This window comes from Phyllobates terribilis, unplaced genomic scaffold, assembly GCF_046119375.1.
Source record: "Phyllobates terribilis strain yellow unplaced genomic scaffold, ASM4611937v1 Scaffold_2__4_contigs__length_985480577, whole genome shotgun sequence".
NCBI classification, from domain to species: domain Eukaryota; kingdom Metazoa; phylum Chordata; class Amphibia; order Anura; family Dendrobatidae; genus Phyllobates; species Phyllobates terribilis.
Genome location: NW_027362762.1, coordinates 432,836,010 through 432,862,026, shown reverse-complemented (window position 1 = coordinate 432,862,026; position 26,017 = coordinate 432,836,010). Strand labels below are relative to the sequence as shown.

The following is a 26,017-nucleotide window of genomic DNA, read 5'->3' as shown; positions in this document are numbered from 1 at the left end:
CCAGGTACAGCAGGCAGGAAAGGGCTGCCCCCAACCACCAGCTGCCTATTTGTACCTGGCCGGACACAACAATATAGGGAAGCCCTTTTTTTCTTAATTATTTCATGAATTTCATGAAATAATTTAAAAAAAAAATACGTGGGGCTTCGCCCTATTTTTGTGTCCGGCCAGGTACAACTAGGCAGCTGGGGGCTGGAATCCGCAGCGCAGGGAGACCCAAGCTTTCTGGGCCTCCCCCCGCTGCAAATTGCAGTCCGCAGCCACCCCGGAAAATGGCGCGTTTATAGAAGCGCCATCTTCTGGCGCTGTACCCAACTCATCCAGGGCCCTGGTGCGGTGGCTCACTGGGTAATAAAGGGGTTAGGGCCAGCTTGGCATTATCAGCTGGCCCTAAGCCCGAAATTCATGGGGTCACGCCAATATTAGACATGACCGCCATGAATTTCTAGTAAAGTATTTAAAAAAAACACAACACCCAGAAAAAAGTCATTTAATTGAAATAAACACACAATTCTTTATTGTTCGAAATTAAACCATACTTACCATCACGCCCATTCCAGCTGAAGCCAACGATCTCCTGCAATAAAAGAAAAATAATAAAGCAACATCATCCTTACCTTTCCATGGTTCCCACGACAGCTTCAGCTCTGCTACATCGAGATGACAGGCTGGACCGCAGCAGAAAGCAGCCATCCAGCCTGTCATCCCGCAGACACTGAGAAGAGCAGGCATGCTTGCTCTCTGCCGTGTCTGGCTGTGACGGCACCCAGATGAGCCGAGGTCATGTCCAATGAACTCAGCTCACTTCATGCACGTCACTGACAGCGTGGGAAAATTCTCCTGCGCTAAGCACTTCAGCGTGAGAATTCTCTCACGCTCACCGCATGCGCAGGAGAATTCTCCCACGCTGTCAGTGACGTGCATGAGGTGAGCTGAGTTCATTGTCGGCTCATCTGGATGCCGTCACAGCCAGAAACTGAGGAGCGCAAGCATACCTGCGCTTCTCAGTGTCTGCGGGATGACAGGCTGGATGGCAGCTTTCTGCTGCGGTCCAGCCTGTCATCTCGATGTAGCAGAGCTGGAGCTGTCCTGGGAACCATGGAAAGGTAAGGATGATGTTGCTTTATTATTTTTCTTTTATTGCAGGAGATCGTTGGCTTCAGCTGGAATGGGCGTGATGGTAAGTATGGTTTAATTTAGAACAATAAAGAATTGTGTGTTTATTTCAATTAAAGGACTTTATTCTGGGTGCTTGTGTTTTTTTTTTAACTTTGACTATGGGGTTAGTAATGGGGGTGTCTTATAGATGCCTCTCCATTACTTATCTGGGCTTGATGTCAGCTGGCATTATAAGCTGACATCAACCCCAACCCTATTACCCCACTGCCACCGCTACAGGGCAGTGGGAAGAGCGAGGCTAAGTGCCAGAATTGGCGCATCCTATGGATGCGCCATTTCTGGGGCGGCTGACGGCTGGTGTTTCTAGCCTGGGAGGGGGCCAATATTCATGGCACCCTTCCTGGGCTATTAATATCAGCTCCCAGCTGTCTGCCTAGCCTTTGCTAGCTATTAAAATAGGGGGGACCCCACGTCATTTTTTTTGGGGGTCCCCCATTTTAATAGCTAGTAAAGGCTAGGTATTCAGCTGGGGGCTGATATTAGTAGCCTGGGAAGCTCCGTGGGTATTACCCCCTTCCCAGACTTCAAACATCTGCCCCAGCCGTCTGCTTAACCTCCGCTAGAGACTAAAATTACGGGGGACCCCACACCAATGTTATTTTAATGAATCCTTTATTTTAACACTAAATGACAAGTACAGTAACCAACACTATCACTGTACTTCTTATATATGTGACTGACATGTTTCTATCTATCTAATCTATGTGTGATGCTCTATCTTTCTGTTCTAAATTGTTGGGTACCGCTGCTGAATTGCCGGCCAGCTTTTTTAAAGAGACGGTGCATGAAAACACTAATATTTTTTTAAATAAAACCTTTACACTAAATGACAAGTACAGTAACCAACACTGTCACTGTACTTATTATATATGTGACTGACATGTTTCTATCTATCTAATCTATGTGTGAAGCTCTATTCTTTCTGTTCTAAATTGTCGGGTACCTGTGTATGCCGCTGCTGAATTGCCGGCTTTTCATGTTTCACTGTGAGCACTGTTCCCATCGATTTGGGCAACCACATCCCCCAATACATTCTACATTATTGTTAGTTGTTTTCCTTCATGTAGAATTAACCTACAAGGAAAGAAAGGGTTTATTTTCATTCCGAAATTTGTGTCCCATTGACTTGCATTGGTTTCCAGTATAGGAATCGGTGATATCCGATACTTTTCGAGTATCGGCCTGATCCAATCCGATCCGATATTTCCTGATATCGGAAGGTATCGCTCAACACTATTTATAACATATCATCAGATTTATATGTAAATTAAATCTATTTAAAAAAAAAAGTAAAATAACCTTACATGCAATTTATGCTACTTACCTAATATTGATCCTGAGTTACAGCCATATTAAAGTCTAGAAATGAATTAACAATTCACAACTCACATCAGTTTAGAGCCTGTGTTTTTCATATTTAATGTGTACACCAGAAAAGCTCCCAATGTGCACACTAGTTATAAAAATGGGCTTCCATTTCCTAATGGATGCCACAAGAGTGTCCTTTCGACTTCTGCCAGACCAGAATACATTAGTATAACACAATAAAAAAAAAGGTATAGTTGCGCGTAATAGACTATAGTATTCCATGCCACTGTATCCATGGGAAAAAAAGTATATATTTAACAGATTATATGGATACTAAATGCTACTGTAAAAATAATACAGAGGAAGAAGATGGATGTTCAAAGGCACTGTCATCAAATGTCATCAAGCAAAGTTTGTAAAAAGATAAAAAGCACAATAGGGTCTCATCTGGGTATTGAGGTTGGATATTTAATTGAAAGCTGCTCACCTGTATTGGTTGTGTGTGGCACAACCACTATCATAGCCTAGTTGTCAGCTGCTGTCAGATTTATATATAACAGAAAGCCAGAGTAGATGGACTTCAAGCGCGCTGCTGATTCAGGAATGAATTACAGACCAAATTAATTAAAAATGGTTTATTGTCAACGCGTTTCAGAGTCAAATCCAACTACTTCCTCAGCACAACCACATGTAAAAGTGGTAACATAACATGGATGTGGTAACATAACATGGATGTTATTTCTTTTAATTAAAACACATTTTGTACTCAAGCTAGGCCCTTCTTCATTCAAACACAATGTAACCTGCATTGCAAGTGTGACGCCTCTTACTCGAAAAGCCCTTTTGTTTACCCTGGGAGATGGGGGACTCGGAGTCGGGTCCTGTGATGGAGAGATGGGGTGCAGCCGTGGCCCGGACCCGACCTGTGCTCAGGGCCGTCACAGTTAAAAAAGATGGTATGGGCTTATCCGGGTTGAGTGGCTGATTTACGACTACGCCACCTGTGGCACCTGGTGAAGGCCACCAGCGCCGCTGCAGTCCGCTGAGGCATGGTGTCATGGCGGCCAAAGTTATTACTACTCTCCACAGGTGGAGGAGGGCCTCAGGGCAGAGGGACAGGATGGGGGGGATAGTAGTAGAGGAGAACGGGCTCCGCGTCGTACAGTGTAGCGCAGAATAAACAGTCCGGAGGCCATAGGGGTGAACTTCCAAGGCTTTACTCACTTTAGAGTTGGCAGAAGGAAGGCGACTCCCTGCTCCCCGCGGAGTCCTGCGGTCACCAGTGACGGGGGGGTCCGACAACCTCCAATTAAGTCCAGCGTTCCATCGGGATCCTACACCAGAGTGTTCCTGATCTACAGACCGAATCCTTTCCTGTCCGTGTGTGTGCGAATAGGCCGAGTCTCCATCTGAGCTCCTCTCAGAACAAGGGCACGGGTGGCAGCTCCGCTCCATCCGATACCCGATGGGATCCTCGGGCCTACAGGGCTTTCCCGACCAGGACATGGAGTAACAAGGCCGGATGTCGGGGGCCGGTACCCCTCTTGCAGCCGGACTCCCTCTGAATATATCAGGTGGTGAGGACAGGTGGCGTACGCCGCTCCGTCTGCATCCTCCCCGGGATCCATCTGCTATGGAGCCACACTCTTAAGCTCCGGGCCTTCTTGGTCCTGGTCCTTGGCCGGGTTGAAACATTCCTGGTCTACAACCTGCCCCTCGTCACAAGGCCGGGGTACGAGGGCTGTGTTTCCATCCGATGCAGGCCCACACAGGATCTGCGCTCCGGGAGGGAGGTCACAGTGCCAAGACTTGACTACTGCTGTCAGTCAAAGAACGATCAGAGAACAGACAAAGAACCTGGACCAAAGATGGCTTTGAATTAAATATCAAATTTTAAGTGTCACTAACTTGTGAGTCCTCCACCCTCACCCACTAACTGGTTCCCCTAACTCTTGGTTCCCCAGTCTCCCTGTAACCAGGAGGGCAGCACCTAGTGCATACTAGCCCCCTCTGGTGGAGAAATGTGGTGTTGGATGCAAGGTTGGGACACGACTATCACACTGTTCTTACCTCAGAGGAGGAACACTACACTCCATTAGAGAAGTGCAGCATCCCTGTGGCGGTCGAACCCTCAGGGGCGCCACATTCCCCCCTGGTGAAACACAGCACATCCGCGGGCTGCAGAAGAGTAACACCTTGGAAATTTTCTTTTTATATAAACATGAACTATCTTCCCTTTATGGGAGGCACATCTTCTTAAACGTTGCATAACAGGTTATACAATACAAAAATACAAAAGTATAAAATTATAAAAGTGCTAGCGTTTTCCAGAGACATTTTGTGCAAACAGGCGGGCTAAGGTGCAAAGACGCAGGGTCAGTTCAGAAGTGCGAGGGACCTGCCCCAAACCCTCAACGTAGGCCCTGGGGTGGCTGCAGGGCATGAAGATCCCGAGTTGGACCTCCCAGAGAGCCACCCCGACAGGTTTTCCCTCTGAGGTCTTGAGGTAGTAATGTCCACAGTTTTGCATAAAACCAATATGGAGCACCTAAAAAGATGCAAACTATATACATGGAACGTCTGCCGCCTGCCATAGTCCACAGGGACCAATGTCTCTGGTAACGGGTAGAAAATTAACTCAAGATGAAAACAACTTACAACTATAACAGCAGCCGGAGGCTGCCTAGTCCATATATTCCCGCCGGGGAAAGGGCTCATTCCTCCCAACGGAGGCTGACCGGCCCTCTACAGGTGGGTGCGTGGGGGCATCACTCCTGGAGACTCTGTGAACATCCAAGGCGTACCACCCCTGCACCCCACTACATCACCCGGGGTGAGGTTTCGGCCAGGGTGTCCCTTTTTGAGCTGGGGCTCGACGTCACGACGATTGAAGAAGACGTCCTGCCTCAGCCCGGGACTCCTGATGAAGCCCCATCCTGCCTCCTGGTGGAAGCGGACCACCTGCCCTTCTTCACGGGGGCTTGGGTGGGACGCCTCCCTTTGGCGGGCTTTGGACTTAGCAACTTTGGCCCGAACTCGGAGCTGCTCACACCGAACCTCCCGTTCTTGCTGCTCCCAGTTTAGTTGGAGGATTTGCTGGAGGCACTGCTCCCTTCTCCTCTCTTCGGCCCGGGTCTCCCGGGGGAAGCCTTCTAGGTTGCCCCCTTGGTTGTCCCAGGCCCTCTCTTCTGCCGACGGGCAGGCAACCGTAGGGCCTGGAAGCAGCGATAGGGGGTGCTGCAGCAGGCCCGAGTCCGCAGGCCTCTTCAGGTTGGGGCCCATAGATTCCCATACAGGCCCGGGGTCTTCCGGTAATGGAGGTGGGAGACCACAGAGGTCTCCGGAGATGCCGGCAGCTTGGAACTCCGGGGCCAGAGCTTGCTCCCAGGTCACTGCGCCGGGACACCTCAAGCTCACTTCTCTGAGCTACACTGAGTCTTGATCTGGATAAGCTCCACTGCAGGATAGCAATTGCAGGAGCTGGAACATGCTTTTGTCCTCTGAGGTAACTCTTCTCAGACTGTACTGGACTCACTGCTAAACCAGAATAGACTAGACTAACTGCTGCCTGGCTCCACCTTCCCTATTTATCTCCCTAACGGGCTCCCTCTGCTGGTCTGAGGTGGAAGGTGAAGATGTGTGAATGGTTATGGGGGCCTCTTGTGGAGGAATCCATCAATGCACTCTTCCAGGATCTGTGATACCAAGCGCAGCTGGGCGTCACACAAGCTTTTATGCTTACTAGTAATGTCATATGATCTTTTTTCTGATTTATAATACAGAGGGCTGCAGAAAATATCGCCAATGCTGCTACTGCAGATGAACTATTTGCTTACTTTATACCATTGTAGTGTTTTGTGGTGGTGATGGTCAGTGGCGTAACTTGAAGTTTGGGGGCGCAATACAAAATCTCCACTGGGGCCCTCAACTAACATTTGTCTTTTATAGTAGTAGTCATTTGGAGCAAAAGTACCTTTGGGGTTCCCCTAGTCTCCAGGGCCCAAGTGTGATTGCAACCCCTACACTTATAATAGTTGCTTTTATTTTTAGTTACAGGAATTTCAAAAGTATTCTACATTTATTAGCCATTAGTGAACTGTGTAAACAAATATTATTATTATTTTATTCAGACAATCATTTTATAAAAATGTATTCAGTGTATGCATTCAGCTGCAGTAAAATGAGGCCATCGCTCAAAAGAAAAAACATGAAAAATCAACATTCATGTAAATCATTTTAAGCTTGTCTGTGTAAACGGTCAATTGATTTAACTGAAATCTGTCTGTTTTGCCAGAAAGTGTAACTGTTCTTCATTTTACATCTATAGATTTTGTAACGATAACTTTTTGTCATCCTATTATTTCTTTTCCAGTTTCACAGAAACATTAGGGTGCTGTTGAGGATCATATTTCTTCCATTTAAAGAGCCTGTCTCATCTCGCCAATTACTTTCAATATGTACAATATATAAGCCAGAGCAGAGATCTGTGAGCAAGCAGAGACTCACTCAAATCTATTCATATACAGTCATATTGTCATTGTCATATTTTTAAAGAATAAATGCATGTAAAACTGCATTTTCCCCTATATCATCTGTTTATCGGGATTATTACCCCTTCAAGCGCTTTTCTAAATTTATTATAAAAGGAAAAAAAATGCATTAAAAAACAATTTCTGCAAATGTATTTTGTCTTGTGCATGGTATCTGCAGCATTATTCTGTTTGTGACAACTAACTTACCCCATTGTATAAACCTCTCACTTTGTGTTTTTAGTAATGGAAACCAGACCTATAATACTGTACCATTTCATTTAGTAATATAGCATTACTTTATATCTTATATTCCCTGCCTTCTAGTCCACAGAGTTAAAGATAAATAATGAAATTCTTCCAACCTGCAGCCACCACTAGAGGGAAGCTTGTTGAATACAGAATTATAATGCAATAATATATCCATTTTCTGTAAGCTTCTAACACCCCATTTGTCTCATTATTTATCTCTACTGCTGTGTGATGGAAAGTAGGGTCTTTGCAGATACCTTTTATCTGCCCTTTTCTTACTTTCTACAGCTAGCAAGAGGAAAAGATGGAAATTAAGTTACCACGCATCAAAGCACTAGCAAATTATAACATAGCTGGACATATTGTTTTAATGTTACATCTTCATTGCCTGCTCTCCTGTACTGTCAGCAGGTGCAGCTCACTTATCCCATGATGTTAGAGACATACTAGTGACCATATGGGTTATAAGCTGCTCAGTCTGTGAACAATTTGTTTCAACACTTAAAGTCACCGGGAATTGTCTGGATTTATTATCATACTCTAACCTATTGCAACAAAAAAAAATGTCACCCTTGGTTCTATTTTCTAATAATTTATAGGAAAATATGAATATATATCTTAAAGGGAATCTGTCACCACATTTGACCTATCTAAACTCTTAATAAGGGCATATAGGTTATACAGCTGAAAAAAGTCATCCCTGTATGCATTATATCAGATGCCTTGTTGTTGAGAAATCATCTTTTATCACTTTATATAAATGACCTCTTCCAGGCTATGGGGAGGATGGTGCCTGGAAGATAACTCTGCCTTCAGAGCTTGCTTTACATGAAGGGGGAGTTACCAGTGTGATGTGTAATGGCCGCTCTCTGCTCTTCTGATCTCACTGCGGAACTGTATGTGATTATACCTCACACATCTGCAGGTTCAGCTTCAGCTTCCATCTCACAGGGAGACAGGGTTACAATACAGCAGAGCTGTGAGAGAAGCAAAACGTGTTTGCAAGACAAATTTAATTTCTCCTGTTCTGTGTTAGTTACTTGTCTCACACTGGTAACTCCTTCTTCATGTAAAACAAGCTCTGGAGGCAGATTTATCTACCAGGCATGGTTGTCCCCAGAGCCTGGAAGAGGTAATTTATATGAAGTTATAAAAGATGATTCCTCAACAACAAGTCATATTATGAGATATACAGTTAGAACAGCAATCTATAACCTATATGCTCATATTAATAGTTTACATAGGACAAATGTGGTGACAGATTCCCTTTAATTTTAAAGGGAGTGATTTTACAAAATCTGCCCCAGGGAATGTTACTGCTCCCTTACTCAGATTTCCCCTCTGTTAGCCAACTGTTAGCTGTAGTAGTGATCGTAATTTAGTCATATAGTTACTTAATCGATTGTCTATCACTGCATTTGCACTTGATGTACAGTAGAAGACAAGACAAACTATCTTTACATACGTCACCAATAATGACCAATCATTATCTTTACATCTGCATATATGATTCGCCATGTGATGACTGAGCATTCTCTCCCCAGTCGTTCAGATATGTGACAAATTTATATAAAAGTGATTATCATCCATGTTACTGTTCTTATGCCAATCTGTGCAGCCTCCTCAATGAAACGAATGCTCCTACCACCACAATTGCCAATTTCTGCATTGTTTTTCTCCACAACCATTGAGGGTGGGCAGAGCTTTGGTACCACTGTACCATCATCGCGTCAGCAGCTTGCACCCTTATCTGTTCATATGAAGAGACCTTTAGACTAACTAAACAGCAGTTATAATACAAATCTCTTTTTTTCCACATTTCTTGTCCATAAATAGTATTGAGTATCGCCATTTAGACTCAATTCCTTTTTTTTGCACTAATTTAGACACAACCCACAGAAGAGCAGTTTTTCTCTAAATCCCTTTACTTGTCTTGGAAAAGGAAAATTATTTTTTTCCTTCAATATTAAAGTATAGTCATGCATGGAAATTTCATATTTCTTAACTAAGAGGAACATAAAAATCACTACAAGCTAAGATACTGTAAAAATAAAAATCCTTACTAGGGGTTAATCCAAGGCAATGGATAAAAAAATATATACTTATACAGCAAGGCAAGTGTTACTAGAGACCGTGGCTGCAGGCAGGAAAAACTATACCGGTAACATTTGCACTTTGACATTGTAATAACATATGGCCATGCTCTATTGATTTTGTGCCGTACACCTAATAATACATGCCAATTCAACAGACCTCAGGAAAAATTTGGAATCATTTGTAATAAAGTAGTTTTCCTCTATTACAAGTAACATTTAGTTTTTTGTTGACAATTCCTGCTTTACGAGCATGGTTGATATGATTAATGAATTGACTTAATTAAGTAAAGAATAGCACTTTTGGATGCTGACTGATGAACTGTAATGATGTATGGTCTATTGTTTCATCTAGGTTTATTATACACAGTATTAAGTGAGATCCAGTATGGGCAAAGGCATTTGTGTTCTTGGACGTGTGGACATCCCTGAATGCTGGAACAATAGATTATTACAGTGCTTCATACATTGTGAATCAGAAATGTTTATCAAGCAGCTTGTCTGAAAAAGACCTCAGAAAGAAACTAACATCCCTTGATGTGGTTTGTAATGTACATAGATCTGAGGATTCTCCATTATATGGTGACATGTGTGAAGGCTAGAGAGTAGTGTTGAGCGAGTATGTTCTGTTAACCCTTTCGCCGAGTATGCTCGGGCCGAGCTCCGAGTATTTATAGCTGCTCGTTGATATGGTTGATTCGCTCCCGTGTCCATGATTTGCGACTGTTTGACAGCTTTAGTACATGTGAGGAATGTCTATTTCTTACACATTCCTCACATGTAATAAAGCTGTCAAACAGTTGCAAATCATGCACACGGGAGCGATTCAAACATCACCGAGCAGCTGTAAATACTCGGTGCTCGGCCGAGCATACTCGGAACAGAACATACTCGCTCAACACTACTAGAGAGGAGTGTGTAGATGATATAAAGAATAAGAATTTTATTATGAAGGCAGTTGGTAGTCACAAAATCTGCACTTAAAGGGAACCTTTTATCAGTTGTTTAGTGTCTGAACAAATACCACCACCTTCCTCGCCTGGGCTGCATTCCACAAACTTGTATATTGTCTCTTGACTCCCCGTTTACCCCCAAAAATACCTTTTGAATTACTGCCGTGCTGTATGTAAATTCGGATGGTCCAGTCTGATGGGCGTTATTACCAAAGTTTCTGTCCCTCGTCGCTGCTCCTAATTGCCGTCTTCTGACTTTGATTGATATGGATGACGTATCCTGCGTCATCCACATAGCCCAACTGTTAAGGATATAAATATATGTATATTTGTTGAAGTTATATGAATATATAACTTCATACTTATATATGTATAAAGAATTGAAGACATCCAAAAATGGCCTCCACATATGGCCCAGCATATTGTGTCATCCCGTACCAGTCACTGAATTCTGGACTAAGGTCTACATGCTACGTGACATGACCAGATGGAAAATTCATACTTCTTCTTCTACTATCAAATTATACGGACTTTGCTAATAATAATCTGATTACACGGACTTTGCTAATAAATTCTATTGCTTCGGCGGTAATAACAGAATTATAAAGTTAACTGACCATATTGATTGAACTTTGAACTTGATGTGCAATGCTTAGGTCAACTCTACTTTAATTATGAATCATGAATATAATAAATAAAATGGGACGTGGGTAACGGATGTCAGCAATAATTATGAAGATAAGCCGATGTGGAATGTTTGGAAACTCCCTGAATATTTGCTATATAATGTTATGCTTTCTGATGAATAAACCAGAACTCACTTTTGACTCAATCCTGTAATCATCTGTCATGATTTCTCTGGTTGAACATCCTATATTTAGTTTGGCAGCAGACAATTAAGACGATCATCCACACCCTTAGAGTTTGCCCCAACACAACAAAATCTCACGCCTGCGCACTTTGCTCTTCCCTACTGGGTGCAGAGCATATACCATAACTCCGCATGCATGACGTACCATCCACATCAATCAAAGCCAGAGGACGGCAATTACAACAGAGAGAAGGGAAAGACGTCGTAGCAATGATGCCCATCGGACCGGACCATCCAGACTAACATACAGCACGGGAGCAATTCAAAAGGTATTTTTGGAGTATAGAGGGGGAGTCAGGAGATAATATACAAGCTTGTGGAATGTAGCACAGGCGCTGATAAAGGTGGTGGTGTTTGTTCAGACACTACAAAACCGGTGACAGGTTCCCTTTAAGTATTATTGTATTTAGTACTGAATCTAATTTTTAATATGCAAATAAAATTGCTTCCTAAATATATACATACATGTATGGAGAATTTAGTTCAAGAAAAGTAAAGTTGATCGGCACATCTAAAAAATAGATAAAATCTTCAAATGATGTTCCATAAGTATCAAGCAATTAAAATCCACATGCTGGTGATAGAAAAACACTCTGACGCTGTGTGCGCCCTTATTCATAGAGAACGATTCGTTCACTTCTTTTTTCACTTTCATGGAGAATTAACTGTATTAACTTACAAAGTACACCGGTGTTGAAAAGTTGGCAGTGAAACTGTGTCTGGGGGGCAATATTGGCTTCCTGTCAGTTAGCTACAGGGACAGTGGGCATTAAAGTGGACCTTTCACCAAATCACTTTGCAGAGAGAACAAACTGTTTGACTGTTTAATGAACATTGGGGGAGTGTTTTTCTGTCCCCTGGGTGTTGTTGACTGCTTATGATTGGTCAGTGGAAGAAAGTGGAAGAAGCACATGCCCCCAGTGACATTTCCCTGGTAACGCTCACTTGGACTCATAAAAAAAAACCTCTTTAGGTGTCAAATACTGTGATCGCTAGTATCTCCGCAATGGAGAGGCGAGAAAAAAATAACGTTTTATTTTGCTCTGCAGTCCCTACTGCATAGTGTGTTCAGTTCATCCTGAAAAAATTGGTAAAAGGTCCACTTTATATTAAGTTCTATATAAAATGTGCTATGCCCTATATTGAACTACAGCAAGTAAAATGCATTGAACTTATGTCTGAAGATATCATGTGATGAGGGGTACGATACATTTTTAATCTAATGATGACAGTTGTTTGTGGTGTAATATATAAACTGATTAGCTTCTTATGATACCTTGATACTTAACATTTTGAAAATGTCAGCGGTATTGCACTGATACTGGAATAAGAAGAAGTACTGTGTTTGGCATTCTACAGTATTTACAGTCCAGATCTAATGCATATGCCTTGCCCATTTTTTCTGTTGACCTTTTAGGGTTTTCTAGTTATACAGCCTTTTCAATCGAGCTGGTTTAATGTTTCTTCCATAGACTTCAATGTTTGCACTGCAATATCACATGACTTAAAGAAACTGAGAAAACTCATACACTGTTTTATTACCTGTGTTACTCGTACCTTATAGGAATATCTGTTTGGAATATAGACTCTGTAGCTTAATGGGGGTTTGAATTTTTAGAAAAGTCTTTTTTTGTTTTGATCTTTGACTTTTTTCTAATCAAAATATAGCACACCTGAAGAAACTTTGAGGAAAGCATCTCTCTTTCATGATTCAATATTTAGTGAAGTCTAAACTAAAAAATGATGTAAACTGCTGATATGAAAGCAAAGAATGCACTTAGTTACCACTATAGCTTTGAAAGAGCATTACCCATGTGTTATTAAGAACTCATGACTATATTAGGCATGTATAATACAGTGCTCATAGAGCAGAGATCAGTAGTTATGTAAGAGGATTGAATCCCTTACAAGAATATATATATATAAATATATATACTGTATATATAAATATATACAGTGAGGGAAATAAGTATTTGATCCCTTGCTGTTTTTGTAAGTTTGTCCACTGACAAAGACATGAACAGTCTATAATTTTAAGGGTAGATTAATTTTAACATTGAGAGATAGAATAACCCAAAAAAATCAAGAAAATCACATTGTATAAATCAGAATTTTTTGGCATTTTGCAGTGAGAAATAAGTATTTGATCCCCTACAAACCATTATGAGTTCTGGCTCCTACAGACCAGTTAGACGCTCCTAATCAACTCGTTACCTGCATTAAAGACAGCTGTCTTACATAGTCACTTGTATAAAAGATTCCTGTCCACAGACTCAATTAATCAGTCAGACTCTAACCTCTACAACATGGGCAATACCAAAGAGCTTTCTAAGGATGTCAGGGACAAGATCATAGACCTGCACAAAACTGGAATGGGCTACAAAACCATAAGTAAGACGATGGGTGAGAAGGAGACAACTGTTGGTGCAATAGTAAGAAAATGGAAGAAATACAAAATGACTGTCAATTGTCATCGATCTGGGGCCCCATGCAAAATCTCACCTTGTGGAGTATCCTTGATCATGAGAAAGGTGAGAGATCAGCCTAAAAGTACACGGGGGGAGCTTGTTAATAATCTCAAGGCAGCAGGAACCACAGTCACCAAGAAAACCATTTGTAACAAATTAGGCCTTAAAGGTTTAAAATTCTGCAGTGCCCGCAAGGTCCCCCTGCTCAAAAAGGCACATGTGCAGGCCCATACGAAGTTTGCTAATGAACACCTGGATGATTCTGTGAGTTATTGGGAGAAGGTGCTGTGGTCAGATGAGACAAAAATTGAGCTATTTGGCATTAACTCAACTCGCCGTGTTTGGAGGAAGAAGGATGAGTACAACCCTAAGAACATCGTCCCAACCGTGAAGCATGGTGGGGGAAACATTATACTTTGGAGGTGCTTTTCTGCAAAGGGGACATGACGACTGCACCGTACTGAAGGGAAGATGGATAGGGTCATGTATCGTGAGATTTTGGCCAACAACCTCCTTCCCTCAGTAAGAGCATTGAAGATGGGTCATGGCTAGGTCTTCCAGCAAGACAATGACCCAAAACATACAGCCAAGACAACAAAGGATTGGCTCAAAAAGAAGCACAGTACGGTCATGGAGTGGCCTAGCCAGTCTCCAGACCTTAATCCCATAGAAAACTTATGGAGAGAGTTGAAGCTCCGGTTTGCCAAGCGACAGACTCAAAATCTTAATGATTTAGAGATGATCTGCAACTAGGAGTGGACCAAAATTCCTCCTGACATGTGTGCAACCCTCATCAACTACAAAAAACATCTCACTACTGTGCTTGCCAACAAGGATTTTACCACCATGTATTAAGTGTTGTTTGCCAAAGGGATCAAATACTTATTTCTCACTGCCAAATGAAAAAAATATATCTAATTTATACAATGTGATTTTCTTGATTTTTTTTTGGATATTCTATCTCTCAATGTTAAAATTAACCTACCCTTAAAATTATAGACTGCTCATGTCAGTGGGCAAACTTACAAAAACAGCAAAGGATCAAATACTTATTTCCCTCACTTTGTATATATATATATATATATATATATATATATATATATATATATATATATATATATATATACACACTACCGTTCAAAAGTTTGGGGTTACAATTTTGTGTTGTCCATGAAAACTCATACTTTAATTTATCAAATGAGTTGCAAAATGAATAGAAAATATAGTCCAGACATTGACAAGGTTAGAAATAATGATTTTTATTTGAAAGAATAATTTTCTCCTTCAACCTTTGCTTTCGTCAATGAATGCTCCCTTTGCAGCAATTACAGCATTGCAGACCTTTGGCATTCTAGCTGTTAATTTGCTGAGGTAATTTTGAGAAATTTCACCCCATGCTTCCTGAAGTCCCTCCCACAAGCTGGATTGGTTTGATGGGCACTTTTTGCATACCATACGGTCAAGCTGCTCCCATAACAGCTCAATGGGGTTGAGATCTGGAGACTGCGCTGGCCACTCCATTACAGATAGAATACCAGCTGCCTGCTTCTTCCCTAAATAGTTCATGCATCATTTGGAGGTATGCTTTGGGTCACTGTCCTGTTGTAGGATGAAATTGGCTCCAATCAAGCGCTGCCTACATGGCGTTGCAAAATGGAGTGATAGCCTTTCTTATTCAAAATCCCATTTACCTTGTACAAATCTCCCACTTTACCAGCACCAAAGAAACCCCAGACCATCACATTACCTCCATCATGCTTGACAGATGGCGTCAGGCACTCTTCCAGCATCTTTTCAGTTGTTCTGCATCTCACAAATGTTCTTCTGTGTGATCCAAACACCTCAAACTTTGATTCGTCTGTCCATAAAACTTTTTTCCAATCTTCCTCTGTTCAATGTCTGTGTTCTTTTGCCCATATTAATCTTTTCCTTTTATTAGCCAGTCTCAGATATGGCTTTTTCTTTGCCACTTTGCCCTAAAGGCCAGCATCCCGGAGTCACCTCTTCACTGTAGACGTTGACACTGGCGTTTTGCGTGTACTATTTAATGAAGCTGCCAGTTGAGGAGCTGTGAGGCGTCGATTTCTCAAACTAGAAACTCTAATGTACTTGTCTTGTTGCTCAGTTGTGCAGCGGGGCCTCCCACTTCTCTTTCTACTCTGGTTAGAGCCTGTTTGTGCTCTCCTCTGAAGGGAGTAGCACACACCGTTGTAGGAAATCTTCGGTTTCTTGATAATTTCTCACATGGAATAGCCTTCATTTCTAAGAACAAGTATAGACTGTCGAGTTTCACATGAAAGTTCTCTCTTTCTGGCCATTTTTAGAGTTTCATAGAACAAACAAATGTAATGCTCCAGATTCTCAACTAGCTCAAAGGAAGGTCAATTTTATAGCTTCTCAAATCAGCCAAACCGTTTTCAGCTGGGCTAACATACTTGTGCAAGGGTTTTCTAGGGTTTTGTAAACATCCATTAGCCTTCTTACACAGTTAGCAAACACAATGTACCATTAAAACACTGGAGTGGTGGTTGTTGGAAACAAGCCTCTATACACCTATGTAGATATTGAAATAAAAACAAGACGTTTGCAGCTAGAATAGTCATTTACCACATTAACAATGTATAGAGTGTATTTCTGATTGATTTAATGCTAGCTTCATTGAAAAAAAATGTGCTTTTCTTTCAAAAATAATGAAATTTCTAAATGACCCTAAACTTTTCTGTCAGATAATACTCAGTTTCTTCCTGAAAATGATTGCAATCACAAATTCTTTGGTATTATTATCTTCATTTAATTTGTCTTCAATGAAAAAACACAAAAAGAATTGTCCTAAAGCCAAATTGGATATAATTCCACACCAAACCTAAAAAAGGGGGTGGTCAAAAGTATTGGCACTGTTTGAAAAATCATATGATGATTCTCTAATTCGTGTAATTAACAGCACCTGTAACTTACCTGTGGCACCTAACAGGTGTAGGCAATAACTAAATCACACTTGCAGTCAGTTAACATGGATTAAAGTTGACTCAACCTCTGTCCTGTGTCCTTGTGTGTACCACATTGAGCATGGAGAAAAGAAAGAAGACCAAAGAACTGTCTGAGGACTTGAGAAACCAAATTGTGAGGAAGCATGAGCAATCTCAAGGCTATAAGTCCATCTCCAAAGACCTGAATGTTCCTGCGTCTTCCGTGCGCAGTGTCATCAAGAAGTTTAAAGCCCATGGCACTGTGGCTAACCTCCCTAGATGTGGACGGAAAAGAAAAATTGACGAGAGATTTCAACGCAAGATTGTGCGGATGGTGGATAAAGAACCTCGAATAACATCCAAACAAGTTCAAGCTGCCCTGCAGTCCGAGGGTACAACAGTGTCAACCCGTACTATTCGTCAGCGTCTGAATGAAAAGGGACTGTATGGTAGGATACCCAGGAAGACCCCACTTCTTACCCGAGACATAAAAAAGCCAGGCTGGAGTTTGCCAAAACTTACCTGAGAAAGCCTAAAACGTTTTGGAAGAATGTTCTCTGGTCAGATGAGACAAATGTAGAGCTTTTTGGGAAAAAGCATCAACATAGAGTGTACAGGAAAAAAAAAGAGGCATTCAAAGAAAAGAACACGGTCCCTACAGTCAAACATGGCGGAGGTTCCCTGATGTTTTGGGGTTGCTTTGCTGCCTCTGGCACTGGACTGCTTGACCGTGTGCATGGCATTATGAAGTCTGAAGACTACCAACAAATTTTGCAGCATAATGTAGGGCCCAGTGTGAGAAAGCTGGGTCTCCCTCAGAGGTCATGGGTCTTCCAGCAGGACAATGACCTAAAACACACTTCCAAAAGCACTATAAAATGGTTTGAGAGAAAGCACTGGAGACTTCTAAGGTGGCCAGCAATGAGTCCAGACCTGAATCCCATAGAACACCTGTGGATAGATCTCAAAATGGCAGTTTGGAGAAGGCACCCTTCAAATATCAGGGACCTGGGAGCAGATTGCCAAAGAAGAATGGTCTACAATTCCAGCAGAGCATTGTAAGAAACTCATTGATGGTTACCGGAAGTGGTTGTTCGCAGTTATTTTGGCTAAAGGTTGTGCAACCAAGTAATAGGCTGAGGGTGCCAATACTTTTGTCTGGCCCATTTTTGGAGTTTTGTGTGAAATGATCAATGATTTGATTTTTGCTTCATTCTCTTTTGTGTTTTTTCCTTGCAAGCAAATTAAATGAAGATAATAATACCAAAGAATTTGTGATTGCTATCATTTTCAGGAAGAAACTGAGTATTATCTGACAGAATTGCAGGGGTGCCAATACTTTTGGCCACCACTGTATACACTGCTCAAAAAAAAAGGGAACACTCAAATAACACATCCTAGATCTGAGTGAATGAAATATTCTCATGGAATACTTTGTTCTGTACAAAGTTGAATGTTATGACAACAAAATCACACAAAAATCATCAATAGAAATCAAATTTATTAACCAATGGAGGCCTGGATTTGGAGTCACCCACAAAATTAAAGTGGAAAAACACACTACAGTCTGATCCAACTTTGATGTAATGTCCTTAAAACAAGTCAAAATGAGGCTCAGTATTGTGTGTGGCCTCCACGTGCCTGTATGACCTCCCTACAACGCCTGGGCATGCTCCTGATGAGGTTGCGGATGGTCTCCTGTGGGATCTCCTCCCAGACCTGCACTAAAGCATCCGCCAACTCCTGGACAGTCTGTGGTGCAACGTGACGTTGGTGGATGGAGCGAGACATGATGTCCCACATGTGCTCATTCAGATTCAGGTCTGGGGAATGGGCGGGCCATTCCATAGCTTCAATGCCTTCATCTTGCGAGAACTGCTGACACACTCCAGCCACATGAAGTCTGGCATTGTCCTGCATTAGGAGGAACCCAGGGTTAACCGCACCAGCATATGGTCTCACAAGGGGTCTGAGGATCTCATCTCACTACCTAATGGCAGTCAGGCTACCTTTGGCGAGCACATGGAGGGCTGTGCGGCCCTCCAAAAAAATGCCACCCCACACCATTACTGACCCACTGCCAAACCGGTCATGCTGAAGGATGTTGCAGGCAGCAGATCGCTCTCCACGACGTCTCCAGACTCTGTCACGTCTGTCACATGTGCTCAGTGTGAACCTACTTTCTTCTGTGAAAAGCACAGGGCGCCAGTGGCGACTTTGCCAATCCTGGTGTTCTGTGGCAAATGCCAAGCGTCCTGCACGGTGTTGGGCTGTGAGCACAACCCCCATCTGTGGACGTCGGGCCCTCATACCACCCTCATGGAGTCGGTTTCTAACCGTTTGTGCAGACATATGCACATTTGTGGCCTGCTGGAGGTCATTTTGCAGGGTTCCTCCTATTCCTCCTTGCACAAAGGTGGAGGTAGCAGTCCTGCTGCTGGGTTGTTGCCCTCCTACTGCCCCCTCAACGTCTTCTGGTGTACTGGCCTGTCTCCTGGTAGCGCCCCCAGCCTCTGGACACTACGCTGACAGACACAGCAAACCTTCTTGCCACAGCTCGAATTGATGTGCCATCCTGGATGAGCTGCACTACCTGAGCAACTTCTGTGGGTTGTAGAGTCCGTCTCATGCTACCAGAAGTGTGAAAGCACAACCAACATTCAAAAGTGACCAAAACATCAGCCAGAAAGCATTGGTACTGAGATGTGGTCCGTAGTCCCCACCTGCAGAACCACTTGAACTGTATTGTTGTGGTGAACCAATGTACTATCCAGCAATCCAACCACGGCTGTGTTTTACAATGTTATGTTATATTTATTCTGTCATCGTTGCTATAGGATAATGTGTGCCTTTTCAGTACCCAGGCACTTTGTGTGAAATACCTAACTGCAACCTTTGTAAATAGTAGACTAAGCAAATGACCCCGTATGTTAAGTATTGTATTGTATTTTATGTATTGTTGCATAATCATTTTGTTACCGGTAATGTTGCATAGTTGATGCAAACACTGTGCAAGATGTATATCGCGTGTGGTGAGTGCACAGGCTGGATGAGGTGGCAGGTTACTGTACAGAATAGCAAAGAGCAGCACTGCAAAAGGTTCATTCTTGGTGGTTCTAGTCCAGTGTTTCTCAAGCTCCAGTCCTCATGGTCCCCATCAGGTCATATTTTCAGGATTTTCATAGTATTGCACAGGTGAGAGAATTCCTGATGCCTTGATGTTACTTCCACCACCTGTGCAATACTAAGGAAATCCTGAAAACATGACATGTTGGAGGCCGTGAGGACTGGAGTTTGGGAAACACTGATCTAGAGTATTGAAAAGGGAATCAACAGCTCCTCAGAAGAAATACATGGTACTTAGGTAAAGCATGCAGCAGAAAGCGCACAGCCAAAAACAACCTGTCAGTTGAAAAACATAACTTGAGGCCTGCGCTAAACTGCTGTACTATTCTAAGTCGGAAAAATAGACCCAGAGAGTGATAATTGAATTTGCATACAGCAAATTATTATGGACCAAGTCCTGATGATGACCTATTGGCACATTGGAAATTGGTAACGTCCTATCCTAAATGATAGACCTGGTGTAATGTCCTGAAGTGACCTGCATTAACAAACCAGCCTGATATAACGATTGGAATATTGGCCTGTAATGCTAAGTAGTACTAAGTATTCTGCACCAACAGTGACCCTAACAGTGAGATAACTGTGGCCTGGACTGTGAATCCTCTATGGCTGAAGACTGTACTGCACATTGGTAGAACTGCTGGACGTTGTATATCTCTGATTTCTCTTGTGCCTTGCACCTTTGAGTGAATGTTACAGACTGTTCCTATAAGAGAACATCTGTAACCAGTTCTGGGTGTAGCCTACGACAAAGTGTTCCATGATAGCTACCCTGTGCTAAGTTGCGGCTGTGTTTGTTGTCAGTGGATACCGCCAATTTACTTGTTAAAGAGACTGCTCCTGATATTTGGCATAACTCTCAAGTTCTATGCCGCTATGTTGTAGTGGAACAGTCAAAGTAAGAAACTGTTTCTGCATTTGTATAACGGCCAAGATAAGTATTTCAGTACTGATGAATATCCATTGTATCCTCATATGAGAAACAGTCGGGCTGTGTTCAAATGTGCCAGAAATGCTACAGGTTTTCCATTTGTTTTTTAAGGGAGGGGGAGAAGGAAGGTGGAAAATCTGCAGAATTTTACATTAGTAGCAAACTGGAAGAAAATTCAACAATTCTCATCCATGCATTGTAGGTATTTTCTATACAGAAACTGACCTTTTGTGCAGATTTTTTTTTATGTATGTCACTTTATGTGGTGGAAAAGTGCAATTTACTGTATATCTTTATTGCTGAATTTAATAGGGAAGTGAAAATTTACAATAAAGTTTGTAAAGAAAGCTTGAAAAGTTCAAAATATTAAAAAAGAAACCAGATATTCACCTCTGCTGCCAATTTCTCTGCTACTAGCGGGGTTTCCATGTCGGGCTCAGTGCATCCCAGACTCCTGGAGTAATGTTTCATCCCATGTTACCGCTGCATCACAGACTTTAGTGGCCACATACATACAGGGAACTAAGCTTCACCAAAACTGACATGGAAAACCTGCTAGGAGCAAAGAACTCATCATCTGAATTCTGTATCTGCCCGCAACAAATGCACAACATGAACATACTGTGCCCAAACTCCTAATCTTGTCACTTCCGTTTGAGTTCAGCCCTATACACTCTATGTCCATCAATACTCCGGATGCAAATTGGGGGTCGTGTCTCAATAATTTTATCCTCACAGATTCTGAGAATTCATGAATACATGTATTATTATCAAGGCATCCCCACTTAGAAGAATTGTTTCATAGAAAACAAAATGCCTCATGGGTGCACCCCATGGTCCCCAGCAAAGTGGATTTGGATAGCTAATACAGACTTAGGCCTTGATCCATTATTGTTGTTTCCCCAGTTTTCTGGAGTAATCTGCTATTTTTAGTGGCTTTAAAGGGGTTGTTCTGGACTTTTACAGTGATGGCCTATCCTTAGGATAGGTCATCATGTCTGATCGGTGGGGGTGTGACATCCGGCACCCCCACCAATCAGTTGATCCCGGTGTAGGCGGTGGCCGGAACTGCTTAGTTACGGAGCTGCACAGCACAGCTCCATCAATAGAATCATGGCCGAAGCTGAGTGCAGCACATCCACCCCCTATTGATTTGAATAGGGGGCGGATGTGCAGTACATGGCCTTAGCCACTGTACAGTTGATGTAGCTGTGCTGTGCAATTACGATCTCCGCCAACACCAGAAAACAGCTGATCGGCAGGACTGCCTGGTGTTTCACATTGATGACCTATTCTAAGGATAGTTCATCAATTTAAAAGTCCCGGACAACCCCTTTGATATATGCGACTTATTCTCTATATGATTTACACAACTTTTTAAGTTGTGTTTCTTATTTATGTTTGTTTTTCCATCTCTCCATGACAACTTTGTTTTTCCAGATCTTCTACACAGATTCACAGTATGGGATTTTTACCACATCCTACTCCAATCTCTGCCTGGAATAAGGTTTCGGTCAGCGTTTTTAATTTGGCGCATTTTTAGACAAACATGTAGCATTTTAAATTATTTGTGACTTTATGTGCTAAAAGGTTGCAAGAAACAGTTAAAGACACAAATGAAGAGCATTTTTGATGAAAAACATTAATGCATACAACAAGACCAAAAAGTTACTTCAAAAAGTCGCAATTGATGAATTGGCGTCTTTAACTCTGCATTTGACTATGCTTTGTATATAAGGCCACATGGTCAATTATGACACGAAGGAGCACATCAAATAAAGCAAGGTGGAAGTTGAATGAGGTAACTCCAAAGAGATTATCCAATATCTTGAAATAATGTGCAATCTATCAAAATGCTGATCATCAAACCCACAACCCCCATCCCGTATACAAGACACAAGTGCCAACAAAATAGGAAAATATCTGAACTTAGTGGTGTTTTACCAAAGCCAATTTTTCTATGGTATTTCCAGATGACAAATGGAAATATCCAGTCATAAACCAAACCAACGTTAGTTCGATACATGAAGAGCATATGACTTCCAGTTTAATCTTCTATTCTTGCACCAATAAATAGTTTTATTTGTACATGGGATTCATATGGTCTAACTCTCAGAACCAGGAGTGGACCATACTACTAGCACGTTACATGTATGAGGGATTTCCTTAGCAGTTACATGTGGGCAGTGTTGACAACATGATTCCGGCAAGTTATTATGCTAAACCGGGATTAACCTAGTGGACAAGTGTCAAATTATTAGATTGAACTGACTGTTTACCTGGCATGTAAAAGAATAGAACAAAATAGTAATTTCTTTCGAGACTGCAGAGAAAGTGCGGAGATTCTCTTCTCAAAAGATAATGATAAATTGAAATTGAAAAAGAAAATATATGTCCTTTCATCTCCAAGCTGTAGATGTGGCTCAGCTGTTTGGAGCCTGCAGGTAATAACAGATCCATGAGTTGCAAATACAAATTGTGCTGTCTACACAGACCATCTAGGGTAATCATGGGTGATATCATGTAGAAAAAAATGCAATCAGACATTTCCTAAAGTGTGCTCGTGGATGCTATTTATTGACACAGGATGCTTCCGGGTATAAAGGCAAGTAATCCACTTTTGGGATTACATAGTTACATCCTAGCAATTGAACTAATGTAACATATGCATATTCTAATATTGTGCCAAAAATAAACCAAATTCAAGCCAATTCTAGCTCTAGTCCTATGAAACATCAGAGGTGCTTAATGTTTGTAGTAATGCCTTCCATCCTAAAAAAATCAACGTTCATCTTTTTCCTGTATAAGATCCATTAAGATATATTCAGTCTTAAGTATGTATGATTTCCAAAGGGTAGAGCAGAAAGCCTCCAGAGATTAATTTCATTATAGATCTGGAGATCCCCTACATATGATTGGATCTTTCAATGAGACATATATTCTGGCCTAACCAGTATTCAGAAGGCTTACAGGAATAGTTTCTCATGTTCCCCAGGGAACTGTGTTAAAAATGAAAGAGCCCTTCTGAACATGGACCTGAAATGAGATGTTAAAGTCCCAGAAAGGCACATAGATGATCAAGGCATACCAGTATATACATGGAGAAGACTTATAAGGCCTCATTTTTAATCATGGCAAAGTCATTATCAATGTAGAAAACCCATATCAGCAAAAAATCTATCTTTTAGGACCAAATCCCATATTAGCTCATGACTTTATCTTCCACAGAACAGAGTGTATCATTTAGGCGATCCCTTAGGAAAAGTTGTTTTTCGTGTTTGTTGATGAGAGACTAGACACATTATTCCAATTCTACCATTGATGACAGTCATCCTTATAACCAATCACACATATCCACCATAGACATCCATACATGAATATTACTGTACAATTCTGAAGTGAATTGGGAGATCCTTTGCCAGGAGAATCCTCAGAAATGATTTTCTGCCTGTGATTCTACTATTTCATACAAGCTCTTTCGCTGACTCTTAATCTAGGAATCAGCTGGAATTATATTCAACAGTTACTGACATTGAAATCTTGCCCTACTCCTTTAACAATAGACAGCGGATCCTGCTCTACATCAAGAGCTGAGCTGTTTTATAAGAACCAGGCAGGCTCCGTTAGCTGATCAGCTGTGTCATAGCAAATGCAATTGACAGTGAATGAAAATCCCCACTCAGCCAGGCAAAATAAAAAGCATCCTTCTCATTAAGTCGGCATTGTGCACTGTGCGTAGTACTAGACAAGCAACTGGTGGCTTCACACACCAGCTATTCTCTTCTTTGACTGATTCCTATAAGATCAGTACATAAATTGACCAAAATGAACATATTCCTTAACCACGTTTCCATTAAGGAACCATCAAAACCAAAATTATTTACCTGGGGATTAAGTCACTTGTCAATAAAACGTCAAGCATCAAGTATCGGACAACCGGACCCAAATATATTTTATATGTCTTACTGGTGATTATATACAAGTTTTATTAAAGCGGTATTATTATTGGATAGCTATTAGTGTTGAGCGAGTATGTTCTGTCCGAGTATGCTCGGGCCAAGCTCCGAGTAGTTACAGCTGCTCGGTGATGTGGTTGAATCGCTCCTGTGTGCATGATTTGCAATTGTTTGACAGTTTTATTACATGGGAGGAATGTCTATTTCTTACACATTCCTCACATGTAATAAAGCTGTCAAAAAGTCACAAATCATGCACACGGGAGCGATTCAAACATAACACCGAACAGCTGTAACTACTCGGGCGAGCATACTCGGCGAAAGGGTTAATAGAACATACTCGCTCAACACTAATAGCTATTTATTTGTTGGATCACACATGTAAGATGTCATACCATGCAGAAATTGAAATAAAGAACTACTACTACTGTCAATTCCTTAGTAAACCGACCAGCTTTAGAAGATACAATGTCACCTGTTTGCATAAATGCACAACAAGTTATCACTCTTTACCTCTACAAGGCAAGATCCCCCACGTGACATGGACATGGTCACAACTGTCAATCAACACAGTAAGGAAGTATCCATGCAACTTACTGCAGTCGTCTGAATCGTATCCATCCAGGTCCACTTCCTCCTCCTGTTTAGAAGGTAGTGTGGTTGTAGTTGTGGTTGTAGAAGCAGCTCCATATGCCCCAAATAGTTTGTCCACATCTTCCTCTTCCTCTTTAGAACTTTCCGACGGACTAACAGATGGTTGGCTCACGTTTGATTTTAGGGAGTTACTACGGGTCACGGTGGTTGGGATACCACGAGGAAAACGAGGGAAATAATCAGAAATTTGTTTGATTGGCTTGATGGGACCTGGACACACATCAATGGCCATATGCTCCTGGATGCTTATGGTCATTTTCTCTCCTTTTCGGAGTGTCATGCATGCGATTCTGTTCCAAAACCCAAACCAGAGAATGGATTGAAGAAAGAGTGTGGTTTATTGAAGTTCAACTACATAAAGAAGCATATATTTCCCTTGGAAAAGAAGGTCAGAGATGCTGCTGCAGGCTATGTTGTTCTCTCTCTTGGACTTTCAGACACCTTTTACATAGTGCCTGTAGCTTCCTGCAGCCACAAACGATCCTTATCCTCCCAGTGACTGCTAAGCCTAAGCGTGAGGCAGAGAAAAACTGACAGGCAGGAGGGGGTGTGTATAGGGTGATGTCACTTGTTAGCAACCAAGCAAAATACAGGAAGCAAAGGAATGAGGGATGGATCAGGTGCATTCAGCAGCCCTGTACCTTCCAGCCTGCCAGCATCAGAATTAGGCTCGGTCAAATTTAGGGACTTCAGAACAAAAGGACATTTCTGGATTCTTAAACAGGTGAATG

The 26,017-nt window shown here is 41.9% G+C and overlaps 1 protein-coding gene across 1 annotated transcript in view; it reads right to left on the bottom strand.

The window, feature by feature from the left end:
- The window catches only part of DOC2B (double C2 domain beta), a 1,368,938-nt gene extending 1,343,130 nt beyond the window's left edge, over positions 1-25,808 (bottom strand). The window contains exon 1 of the mRNA XM_073665359.1: positions 25,230-25,808. Within this exon, the coding sequence (XP_073521460.1) occupies positions 25,230-25,566 (337 nt within the window). The 5' untranslated portion in view covers positions 25,567-25,808. The remainder of the gene's footprint in view (positions 1-25,229) is intronic.
- Between the last annotated feature and the right edge of the window lie 209 nt (positions 25,809-26,017).